We start from the raw sequence: 13,441 nt of genomic DNA on the forward strand, positions 1-13,441 counted from the left end.
AAACCTAGTTCTATTTTTTTCTGGCAAATGAATATTTTTTCACTTCTATATTTTGAGGTGAATCACGATCACGTGCCTAAAATTTTGAAGGTCGAGTGGCTTGTCATCCCATTACTGGAATCTTAGAAATTCGAACGGATTAGCGGAGCTTGTTTTTGCATTGTTCACTCATATCCCCTTTACCTTTCCCAGTACTAACATGTTTCTCAATCTGCTTGAATTCAACAATAGGTCAAATACTTTGTTATAAACGGACCAAACAACATGCTACAATAGGTATTTCCATAAGCTTTTCCAGTATTAGCTATTGATGCCATTTTCCTGAATTAACAATAAGGCTACCGGAAGAGAGAAATAATTCAGTTATTTTCAATGTTCGTATCGTAAATTATTGAGCGAAGCGAGCGTAGCTCTTTGCGATCAACTTCAATGCAAACAATAAAGCAACATCACTCAATAACAGCAGAACACATTTCAGCCAAACTTAACAAGATTACTTAGACTAATAGTAAGATGGTTAATAAACAAACAAATTCCAATTAGATAATGCTAATGCAATTTAAAACGAACTTAAAATTTCCAATTTTTAATATAAGGCTTATGGGACTAAAGTAGCCATGACAGTTTTATGAATTAACAAGAAAAATGTAAAGAAGAGAGTCATAAGGTATTTCTGAACTTGCTAGACTTTTCTTGTAAACGTTTTTAAACCATTCCTACAATTTTAATAAACAAGAAAATACCGTTAAAACTTTTTTCAAGGCGCGGAATTCACTGCAAATTGCGAAAATATACGGAACTACATTCTCAATGCGTGGAGCATATCGCACCTCAATAAACAAGGAGCGGAGTGATATGGACCGGTGACTACTTTCTTGGGCACCTATTTGTATTGCCAGCTGATTAGAAATAAGGATTTAATAAGCGATATATCGAACTGCATCGAAATCGATATTTAATCCGATAATACCTCACAGGTTATACGTTGAACTACATCGACGAGACAGTAAGTTATTACACTTATAAATAAAACGCAGATTGAACACTGATCTAATTTAGGCATGTGGGGAAGGTAGGTCGGGGTTTATGAGTATTCGTGACTACATTAAGTGTTTTGAAGTAAGGTTGTATTAAGAAAGTAAAGTGTAGGTTATAGGTAGGTGATCGGTTTTTTATTTGTGTTGCACCATATTATTTTTCATCTTTTGGAATAGTTGGTTAAACGGGGAAACGATTTCAAAAATGCTTGCATATGGTCTTGGTCTTAACAAACCATTAAATACAGACCAAAAGAAAAGAACATTTGGATTTGGACCTTTGACCATAGCAAAACTCTAACATATAATTTATGAAATGTGAAAAGTTGTATATCATTAAATATAGTATTCTGTAATATTAATAATTCTTCGGCAAATCCTCATTTTAATGGCTCGGCTGAAAATGGAATTTGCATTTTGTGAAACAGTAATTTGGTAACAATTCAGAAGAAATATGATCTTTAATCAACTCAACCACATCATCACCTAGTTTTCTAGGTCTGTTTGCATGTGTTCCCCTGTTGTCTTTAGGAGACATGCCTGTCATTTTTAGTGATGTTTGAATTACTTGGAGTTTCTTTTTCCCTATTCCAAACATGCTTAAAAAGGCTTTATAGCAAACCGGGACTTCGGTTGCACAGCCATCCCTAACAACACGTACCTTGTATGCATATGTAGCATCATGTCTTTTAGCTTCTTCTTCAGGTTTACGAGACCGTCGTCTGGATACTGGAACCAAACTAATAAGGCCTGCCAGGAATGAGTTTTGTTCATTAACACTTTGGAGTTTATTAAAATGTGAAATATTTACAGATCGTTCTTCTGCTGTCACCTCTGAAAAACACTTTAACCTAGTACAACAACAGTCTGGGCCTAGCTCATGTGACTGTAGGCGCATTTTCTTCATTACATCAGTAACACGCCCATGAATCTTTCGTTTCCTAGTCTTAGTACTAGATTTAGTTTCCTCTGTTTCCGTGTCACTGTCACTGCACGATAACATTGTTAAAACACAAACTAATGTTGCACAACTATAACACACAACAAGGTACAAGCACTATTTAAGGTTATGTTGGATGATGCAATAACTCTAAGCTGTGTATCAGCTGAATAACAGTAGTGGGGGAGTCTTGGACATTCCCCCTTTTTTCCTTTTACAATGGACAGTCCTCCTTTTTCTCCTGTTTGCTAATACTTTAATGTGTTATATCTTTGGACATTGAACCTTTTTGCCATTGATAGTTATACCATTAAATGTACAATCTTTTGAAGAATCCAAAAACATTGAAACCCAAAAAAAAATATTTTTGGACATTCCCCCTTTTTATCCTGTGGTCTTCAGTTAGTTTTTTTGCCACCCTCGTGGTTATTTGGATTTGAAACGTTTTAGGGCGCCATTTTGTTATTAGTGAGCCGATTTTGGTTTTCTTTATGTCAATGTTTATGTTTCGTCAAGACCTGTAAAATGATGCCAAACTCGACTATACCTGTCATTTGAAAATTTTGAGCTACCCCCTACCCCCGCTACCCCTGAGGGCAAAATTTTTAAAATTGACCATAATTATTGTAGCCCCTCATATCTAAGAAGGTTGCCGCAAACAGATTTCAAATATCTCAAATGGTTGAAAAGTTAAGGGGGGGTGCAAGTTACTTTTCAGCCACCCTGTATATAAACATATATAAAAATTTTAAGGAATGGTGTTTTTGGCCTCTGGGGACATCAAAATGAAAAAGTACATCGGTCCTGGGCCGAAATCTTACCATGCATCCCACGGTAACAGCTACTTCCCTATAGGGAAATTCGCTAATAAAAAATTACCGCCATTCTGTAATGGGTTAAGATAAGAGGACCTGTAATGGACCTCTGGTTTTTTCCAATATTCTTTTACACTAATGGTCTTAAAAACAATGTGCTATTTGATAGGGGTTGCTATTTAAAAAGTTGAAGTTACGCCCAGCAACCCTTATTTGGGGGTGGGGGTGAATTTCAAAATACCCCTAAAAGTACTTTACTTTACCCTAGAACGTGTATTGAAGCTCGTTTGAATATATGGATCCGTTCAAAAACTAGCCAGGCAGGGACTATTATGGGACACCCGGTTCATAAGGATTACTAGGGTAATCATGCAAATTACAATCCCACTAATATATTTAAGGCATTTTGTTTAGTTTTTAAGTACTCAAAGTTGATTAGTTCCAAATACTCGTGTTTTAGTAGAGTTGTTCCAAGTAGGCCTACTCGGTTTTTAACGGGGCGAGTAGTTGAGCTCATAAAAGTATTATTTGTATAGTTTGTCTTTTGTTTATTGTTAGGGCAATTATGCAATCTTACGCCCATTTACCATTTTATCTTGGGAACAATAGATTTATGATGGCTTTGTAATTTCCTCTTCTGACCTGTACAGTACATTACCTATAAAAATGATATTAAGAATCCTAATTAAAATTTTAATGGTTTTTAAAAATACTTTTTGTTTCCAGAAAAGGGCAACCTGCTCATCTCAGACCATCCAGTAAGTAAAATATAGATAAAACATACTAACTTACCTAACTATAAATAATTCTACAACTAATATTATAAATGAGAAAGTTTCTGTGTTTCTAAGTTTGTTTGTTTGGGGCTCAATCACGCATGCATGAACAGATTAGGCTGAAATTAAATTTGGCATGATGATAGTTCACATTCCCGATTAACATATAAATAAGAATATGCCTTTATTTCAAAAATTCTTTCAGGCTCTACCCCAGTGGCTCTGGCATTTCTCACGTTAACCTTATCAGTATTCATATTTCAAAACAACTAGTCGCTATACCTGTTAGAACTCATGTAAAATAAAAAAACTTTTACAAATATTATATAATAAAGAACTGATTTAATGCTGATAAACAACAAATATTTAAAACATTTCTCTATGACAGAATTGTTATATTCTTGATCACTTTAAATTCTTACAACAACTCTTAATTGTTTAAATAAATTACAACATAAAACATCTGTTCATAAAAACAAAGACTAACAAATTATTATATTTGGTGTTGATTAATTAATATTGAATTTGTACTATATAAAAAAATAACTCAATTTCCAACATCCTCCCCACCTTGGAATTTGGCTTTACGTCATCAAAATTTCAAACAAAATTATTTACATGTTTATTTTGGTTTACAAGTCCATTTTCCTCGAGATTTTTATCTTTCTCCCTCTTCTTGGTTCTGTAGGTGTTGATGAATTATCTTCTGTTTCAATATGTACATCCTGTTTCCTTGACATGTCTTTTGAATTTATTTCTATGGGGTAAAGTCTCTGGATGGGTCTTGTTAGTTCTCCTTTTGCTGTTTTTAACTTGGCTACTCTGCAGACTCCATCCTTTCCTCGTATTGTCTCCAACACTAGTGCCAGTGGCCAATTTATTCTTTTGATATTATCGTCACCTATTAGTACAATATCACCGGTACTTATTGTTCTGCTTCCTTTACCACTGTTTTCTTTTGACCTATGTACTAACATCGCAAGGTATTCTTTCTTAAATCTTGATCTCAAATTTTGTCTTAAGCTTTGAAGATACCTCACTCGCTTGTTTAGAGTGGTTGAGTCGACAATGTCCAAATCATGAATGTCACTCTTAACAATTGGTTGTAGAAATACTGAAGGTGTGAGAGGCTGTAGAGTGTCATAGTCATCACTCATATAGGTCAAAGGCCTTGAGTTGATGGTAGATTCCAAGTCACATAGAAGAGTCATTCAGTCTTCATAATCTACTTTTGCCAATCTTAGATTTCTCCTCACCAGTTCCTTGACCATTCTCACAAGTCGTTCCCACATACCTTCCCACCATGGGGCACTTGGAGGATTGAATTTCCAGGTTATTTGATGGATCTCGAATTTCCGAGAAATGGTTTTCCAATCCAACCGCTTAAGGATATTATTTGTACAGACAAAATTGGTCCCATTGTCTGTGTAAATTAGTGAAATCCGTCTTCTTCTGGATATAAACCGTCGTAAAGCAGATATGAAGGATTCCGTTGAAAGAGACTGTACCAGCTCTAAGTGCACAGTGGAACGTTTGGGGTGCAATGACTTGAAATAAAAACACCATTTGTGGAATTAAATAAAACCCGGCCGACTACATGGTTACGGTTTGCTGGAATCTTGAGGACTGGTCAGCAAGGAAACTTTTGGAACGGCGGTTAAACGTGGAGGGAATAGTGGCGTGATGGGTTGTAGCCAATCCGGGAGCTTTATTGAAATCGTACGATATGACGTCACAGTCGCCTGATCGCAGTCAGGACACAAATGCAAAACATATTGCCAACTCTTTATAACAGAAATCTAAATATCGTAAAAATGGCAAAATTATGGTACATTATTATTGTATACACTACATTTCCTCCCCTTTAAGTTTAAAATATTTTTTTCTTTAAATACGCAATTTTATCAACACATCAAACCAATTAAATAATCATTAAATAGCCTAAAACAAAAACACTTTTATAAAACAATATTGTATGACTCAATCAAATAATACAAAACAATAAACATTAAAACAAGCAACCTTGATAAAATTGGAAACAAAACACAGAAATAAATATTTACAAATTCAACCTTTCAGGAGGTTTTATTTCTCTGGCAGATCGTCTCAATGGCGATGCTTGTTTGGGTCGATCAGCTGATCGTACAGGTGATGTAAAGGTCACGTCCGGTGGAGTAAGCGATGAGCGCATACTACTACGTTTACTACGTCCTGGAGTACGAGGTGTACTCGGCATTTCCGGTCTCATGGGTGAAGCTCGACCAGCTGACTGAGCATTGTTACCAACATCCTGGTCAAACATATGTTCAGCTGGAGGCAACACTACCTCTCTAGTAATATCATTCTGTTGATCATTCAAATTTACCTTAGTGTTTAACCCGACCAGCTGGTCAATATGGCGTTTCCATACAATACCTGAGTCTAATTTTACTAAATAAGATACAGGACTTAACATTTTAATCACTACACCTTGTGTCCATTTATTTCTTCCCCTGTAATCACGGACTAAAACAGGCTGTCCTATTGACAGTTCTCTAGTTTGACTGCCCCCTTTGTTTACAATTTGTTTGTTTTGGTTTGACAAAACCGTTTTACTAACAGAAGGACGTATCAAATCTAATGTAGTTCGCAATACTCTACCGAACATTAGTTTGGCTGGAGTTTCATTGGTTGTATTATGTACTGCATTTCGATATGCCAACAAAAATCTACTTAAAGCTAAGTCTGGATTTTGATTTGAAAACAAAGCCCCTCTTATTCTTTTCTTTACTGTTTTTACAGCATTTTCCGCCTGGCCATTACTAGCGGGAAAGTAAGGTGGTGTAAGCGTGTGCCTAACCCCATTAGCTTTAAGAAACTTGCTAAATTCACAGGATATAAAAGGAGGGCCATTGTCTGTGACACACTGTTCCGGAATTCCAAACCTTGCAAACATAGGTCTCAATTTATTTATGACTACTTTGGCAGATGTGGAACTGACCTCCTCTACTTCTATCCATTTACTATAAGCATCAACTACAACCATATACAACTTTGAATTAATAGGGCCTAAAAAATCTATGTGTAATCGTTGCCACGCTGACTTTGGGTATTCCCATACATGTAAATATGACCTTGACGGGCTTTGACGTTCCATGAGACATTGCGAGCAACTATTGGCAAGTTCTTCTATGTCTTTATCTATTGAAGGCCACCATAGATAAGAACGGGCTAGAGCCTTCATTTTGACTATCCCTAAATGTCCACAATGTAATTCTTGTAACAGTCCCCTTTTATACATTTTTGGAATGACAACCCGATAACCCCACATTAATATGCCATGCTCAATAGTTAGTTCGCTCCGCCTTATGAAATAAGGTCGTAATTCCTCGTTTACCTCATTAGGCCAGCCATACAAGACATAGCCAAATACCTTACTTAACTCGGTGTCTTTTTGTGTTTCCCTCTTAATATCAACAAAACTAATTGGAATATCTCCCTCCGCTAAAAATTGCAAATAGGTTCCTACATAAGGATTTTCCTCATACTGATCGTTAACATGTTTGGCTTGCAAAGGTAAGCGAGATAAACAATCTGCAGAAGCATTTCCCTGAGAGGAAACATATTGTATGTCAAAATCATAGCTGGCTAAAAATAAAGCATACCTCTGTAATCTGCTAGCGGCAAAAGCCGGAAGTCCCTTTTTAGGGCCAAAAATTGACAACAATGGTTTGTGGTCTGTTACTAGTGTGAATTTTCTACCAAACAAATACTGATTAAATCTTTTAACAGCAAACACAATAGCTAAAGCTTCTTTGTCTATTACAGAGTAGTTTGATTCGGCTTTAGACAATGTCCTTGACGCAAAACAAATAGGTTTTTCAGATCCATCTGATTGCATTTGACTTAACACACTTCCGACCCCGTAGGCAGAACTATCAGTAGCTAACCTCAAGGGTAAATTTGGGTCATAATGCGCCAAAATAGGAGCTGAAACTAATTTGCTCTTAATTAATTGAAACGCTTTGTCACATGATGAATTCCATTCAAATGGAGTGTCCTTTCTGAGTAAATGATACAGTGGGGATACAATGGTAGACATACTTGGCACAAATTTAGAATAATAATTGACTAAACCTAGAAAAGCTTTTAACTGAGTTACATTGGTAGGCACTGGGGCGTTTACAATAGCTTCAATTTTACTAGGAGATGTGCCTAGTCCTTGTTTACTTAATATGTACCCTAAATACTCAACAGATTTACAGAAAAACTGACATTTATTTTGACTTACTGTTAAACCATGATTCTTTAAAGTTTCACACACTTGAATCAACCTCTCTAGGTGCTGTTTGTCATCAGTTCCTGTTACCAAAATATCGTCTAGGAAGCAAACAACGCCGGGAATGTGAGCTAAAATGCGTTCCATTATACTCTGAAATATTCCCGGGGCGGATGCTACACCATATGGAACTCGGTTGTAAATATACAATCCTTTCGATGTACTTATTGTACAATACTTCTTTGATTCCTCGTCTAACTTTACCTGAGTGTAAGCCTGAGAAAGATCGATTTTTGAAAACGTCTCCCCTTTTTGTAAATTATTAAAAATGTCCTCAATCCTTGGAATTGGGTGGCGATTGACTACTAAATAGGGGTTGAGCGTTACTTTAAAATCGCCACATATTCTTATACTTCCGTCCTTTTTCAAAATAGGCACAATTGGAGTTCCCCATTCACTATTGCTAACTTGAGTTAAAATCCCATTATTTACTAATCGATCAATCTCAGACTCCACATTACTTTTGATCGAAAATGGTATAGGTCTGGGTTTGAAAAACTTAGGAATTACATTTTCCTTCAACTCTAATCTAGCTGCATCTCCCTTGTAACAACCTAACACATCAGTAAATACCTCAGGAAATTTACTGTACAGTTTACTGACAATTACAGGTTTTTGATCTAGCTTTTCAACCGTGTTCAAACTATTTTGTTTAGGGATTCGGATCGATATTTCTAGTTCCCTAATCCAGTCTCTTCCCATTAGAGGATTAGCCCCTTTAGACACAACATACAAAGTTAACTTTTTATGCTCAGATTCATGCTGTACATTTACGTTAAGTTTTCCTACAGGTTTTATTGGCTGGTTTGTATATGAGCTCAAAACTAAATTAGTGGGCATTAATTCGAGATCAGAGAATATATCGTTATAACACTTTTCAGAAATTACTGACACGCATGCTCCACTGTCAACCTCAAATGGCAATACAGTATGTTCTACTTTAAGATTAACCGTGATAGGTTTTATTCTATCCCTCTGTTTACTTTCCTCATCATTTATGGAAAATAAATTAGCTAAATCACTATAATCATCGTCATTGTCATTGACACCTGTGTTCTCTACATAGTTTTGCTTATACTTATGAGACTTGTTACCAGAGGTAAACTTAGGTGTAAAGTTCTTTTGTCCATCCTTACGCTTATCATTAAATGCAAATTTAGATTGTGACTCACCATTGTTTTTCTTCATCAGACACGCACTTTCTAAATGGCCTTTCCTCTTACAAAAATTGCAAGATAAACTTTTAAAACGGCACTCACTTTTTAAATGACCAGATTTACCACAACAATAGCACTTTACTTCACTTTTTGAGCGCTGCCACGGCTTCCGCTGCTGCTGCTGCTGCTTCGAAGCGACGTTGTGGAGACGACTTCCTCCCCCCGTGTTGTGGTAGGTCAGGGCCGCGGTGTCTCTAGCTGCCAACTCCATCGATGTGGCTATTTGGACCGTCTTCTCGAAGGTGAGATCTTCTTCGCCCAGCAACCTCTTCTTGGTGGCGTCGTCCCTCAACCCACTTACGATCCTGTCCCGAAGATGATCCGGTAGTTTGTCCTTAAACTCGCAGTTGACAGAGAGTTTCTTCAGGTTGACGATGTAATCAGCGACTGATTCATGCTCTAATTGTGTTCGTAGACTAAACTTGTACCTTTCGGCAATAAAAGAAGGTTTTGGATGTAGATGTCCCTTAATGATCCGTACAATATCCTCGTAGCTCTTAGTAGCAGGTTTGTCTGGTGTACATAGGTCTTTAAGCAGGTTATAAGTTTTCACTCCGACAACCGTCAAAAGCGTACTAACCTTTTTAGCGTTGGTAATATCGTTACATGTAACAAACAATTCAAAACGCTCGATATATGAGTCCCACGTTTCTTCCGAATTATCAAAAGGACCGATCGCACCGATGAACGACATCTTGAAATTTAATAAAGTTCCAAAGTTATCAATAAGGTTCACATCAAGCGGCATTAATGTTTACACTCACACGCACTGTTCGAAGTTAACTTGACCGAATTCTTCTGTAAACACACGTACCTTCCTACGGTGCACTAGAAGTTCAATTGTCACTTTTAAAAACACACGTACCTTGCTACGGTGCACTTCGATTGTCACTTAAATCACTTAAAAACTTTTTACGCGTTGAGTCATTTTCGTACCTCGTCGCCACTGGAACGTTTGGGGTGCAATGACTTGAAATAAAAACACCATTTGTGGAATTAAATAAAACCCGGCCGACTACATGGTTACGGTTTGCTGGAATCTTGAGGACTGGTCAGCAAGGAAACTTTTGGAACGGCGGTTAAACGTGGAGGGAATAGTGGCGTGATGGGTTGTAGCCAATCCGGGAGCTTTATTGAAATCGTACGATATGACGTCACAGTCGCCTGATCGCAGTCAGGACACAAATGCAAAACATATTGCCAACTCTTTATAACAGAAATCTAAATATCGTAAAAATGGCAAAATTATGGTACATTATTATTGTATACACTACACACAGCTCTGTACACGGCACATGTGAATAAAACCACCCATGCTCTTTCCCCGTTTCTTAGGTACAGTGGTCCTGCCATATCAATGCCTCTAGACTGGAAAGCGTTGCATTCCGTGATCCGTTCTAAGGGAAGTGGAGCAACTGGTGCTTCTCCTGCTTTAGACTTGAATCTCTTGCATTTGGCACAGTGAGATAAAACATTGCGAATGGTTTTTATACCCTTTAAAATCCAAAACCTTTCTCTGACTATAATTAACATTGATTTAAGTCCAGCGTGTTGATTAGCAACATGAAGTTCCATAATGAGACGTGTGACGATAGGATGACTTGAAGGTAAAAGAATCGGCAATTTGAAATCTTCACTGTCGTCATTCAGAACTAGCCTGATCTTCACTCTTAACAGACCCTTGTCATCGTAGAAAACTGGCAAGTTTTTCTGGAATTTTGACTTTTCTCCAAACGAGTTCTTTTGGATACATAAAATAACTTTATCTTCAGCCATTTGGATCTCTTCACTATTTTAAGTCTCACTTTTTGATTCTTGATTGTGGCTTGAGTTCCTAATAAATAATAAAATCCATGCTACCATTCTTAACAGTTTTAGATAGCTTGAAAAGTATAGTAATGACATTGAGAAGTCAATACTTTTTTCTGTAGTTACTGCTGATACTATCTTCTTTTTCCGTTCATTATATGCTTCTGAATCTGGTAGCGTAAGACTGGACACTGGCCAATGAGACTCATCTTTTTTAAGCCAAAACGGTCCTTCCCACCAATGAGATTCATAAAGTGTCTTAGCTCCGCAACCTCTTGAGGACAAATCAGCAGGGTTAAGATTTCCTGAAATGTGGTGCCAATCATCTTTAGAAGTAGTGTTACCTATTTCCTTGCATCTGTTCCCAACAAAAGTCCCCCAATCTTCCTTCTCTTTGATCCATGTCAATACGATTGATGAGTCTGTCCAAAAATATGTTTTACATGACATCTTCAACGCCTTTTGAACATGTGTGTAGGTCCGAGCTCCCATAAGTGCGGCCAACAGCTCCAATCTTGGTATTGTTGCATTCTTCGGGGAAATCCTAGATTTTGCATAAATAAGCTGCACAGCCACCTTGTTTTGAGTCTTGGTTCTGATAAAAAGACAAGCTGCATAAGCTAGTTTACTAGCATCGCAAAATATGTGAAAACTAGTCTCGTTTACGGACTGACTCCCTAACAGAAATATTCTTCTTGGTATTCTACAGCTTTCCAACCAATGAATATTTTCAACCCACTTTGAAAATTGGCATGATATTTCATTTGGAAGTTCTTCATCCCATGCCAGTTTTTTCAGCCATGTCTCCTGCAAGAGTAACTTAAGTAATAAAGACACAGGAGAAGTGAAACCTACCACATCTAAAATTCGCTGGGCTACTGAGAGTAGATCTCGTTTGGTTACCTTCTTGTTTGGCATAGAAATGGATCGTATGTCACAAAAAATCTCATCCTTTTCTCTGTCCCACAACATGCCCAGTAATGGTACGATATTTTCTGTTGAAAATTCATTTTTAAGGTTACTGACATCTGAATAGTTGCTAGCCCATTCTTTTAATTCAAACTTTCCTAGCTTCATTAGTTCCATGGATTCATTTACAAACTTTTTTAGTTCTACTGCCGAGTCAACACTAACAATACAATTATCAACATAAAAGGCATCTTTCAGTTTCGCAGCTGTCTCTTGTAGATGAAGTGGTGTGTCATCCAAATGGTGATTTAGTGTGGTTCCTAACAGCTGGACTGGAGGTAATTCCAAAGACAACTCTGCAATGTCTAAAAGTTTTCAATTTTCTAGTCTTGTAGTCTTCCCACCAAATGAACCTAAGGTAGTATTAAAAAGTCATCCCTACCAAATCATGCTTTTAATTTGTTCTAGGGTCTTTACATAATTAGTTCCCGATGGTGGAAAACTTTCTACTAATTCCCTAGGGGACGATCCTGGTTTTAAGGATTGGATGAGGTATTGGAACTTATCCTCAGGTTCTAGATCAGGATCCTCGTGGACCTTTTTAAACTGTCCCCAAAACCCTATCCAATTTTTTACATCTCCATCAAACTGGTTTAATTGTAATTTAGGTAGACTTAAGCCCTTCTTAGATGCTAATTTAAGTCTGTGAACGGTATCCCCGACTTCACTTCTTGACTGTTGGCTTAGGCCAACCTGAATAATGAAATTGTCATACTTAGCTCTCATTGAAGATAACATGTGTCTTTAAGATTCTGCAGTATCAAACTCATCTTCTAAGTCCTCTTCTTTTGTTACAGGATCTTCAAACAAGGCTTCCTTGATGTCTTCATTAAAAAGCCTATCCGCTTTATCTTGCAGCTTGTTTAAATTACTTTTAATTATTACTTCATCTTTACTATCTTCATTCAGTAATTTGTCCATTTCATTTCTGCACTTTGTAAAAGTTCTTCTTAGTTGAGTCCTTTCAGTCTTTAATGACTTCAGCTTATCCATTGTAAGTCAAATATAAGCTTTAGTCCTAATCTGAATTTTAACTATAAATGTCCTGTCACGATCGCCACTATGTTAGAACTCGTGTAAAATAAAGAACTTTTACAAATATTATATAATAAAGAACTGATTTAATGCTGATAAATAACAAATATTTAAAACATTTCTCTATAACAGAATTGTTATATTCTTGATCACTTTAAATTCTTACAACAACTCTTAATTGTTTAAATAAATTAAAACATAAAACATCTGTTCATAAAAACAAAGACTAACAAATATTATATTTGTTTCTTCATAATATTGCCAAACGGCTAAATCATTTTCCAAAATAAACTTATCACACACTTTAAAAAAAAAAATGTTTAAAAAAAAAACACACAATGCAACAAACCACGATGTGCCACTTGCAAATTAATCATCCCATCAAAAACTTTCACAAGCAGGCATACTAAAAGATGTTATAACATAAATAGTAACATCACCTGTGAGTCTACTAATGTAATTTACCAAATTTCATGCAAACATTGTCCTAAAGACTACATTGGCAAAACCACAAATGCTCTTAGA

General features: G+C 36.5%; 2 protein-coding genes across 2 annotated transcripts; both read right to left on the reverse strand.

Annotated features, from left to right (window-relative positions):
- Positions 1-4,200: 4,200 nt before the first annotated feature.
- LOC128999514 (uncharacterized) lies at positions 4,201-4,779 on the reverse strand. Its single transcript, XM_054426077.1, has one exon. The coding sequence runs from the start codon at positions 4,777-4,779 to the stop codon at positions 4,201-4,203; it is 579 nt and encodes a 192-aa protein (XP_054282052.1).
- A 5,569-nt stretch (positions 4,780-10,348) lies between these two features.
- Positions 10,349-10,879, reverse strand: LOC128999516 (uncharacterized). Its single transcript, XM_054426080.1, has one exon. The coding sequence runs from the start codon at positions 10,877-10,879 to the stop codon at positions 10,349-10,351; it is 531 nt and encodes a 176-aa protein (XP_054282055.1).
- Between the last annotated feature and the right edge of the window lie 2,562 nt (positions 10,880-13,441).

This window comes from Macrosteles quadrilineatus, unplaced genomic scaffold (genome assembly GCF_028750875.1).
Source record: "Macrosteles quadrilineatus isolate MER2022 unplaced genomic scaffold, UCM_ALF_1.0 Scaffold_8__2_contigs__length_117827958, whole genome shotgun sequence".
Taxonomy (NCBI): domain Eukaryota; kingdom Metazoa; phylum Arthropoda; class Insecta; order Hemiptera; family Cicadellidae; genus Macrosteles; species Macrosteles quadrilineatus.

Bases quoted from the DNA above. Each gene is read 5' to 3' on its own strand.
- LOC128999514 (XM_054426077.1), bottom strand. From the start codon at position 4,779: ATGACTCTTCTATGTGACTTGGAATCTACCATCAACTCAAGGCCTTTG.
- LOC128999516 (XM_054426080.1), bottom strand. From the start codon at position 10,879: ATGGCTGAAGATAAAGTTATTTTATGTATCCAAAAGAACTCGTTTGGA.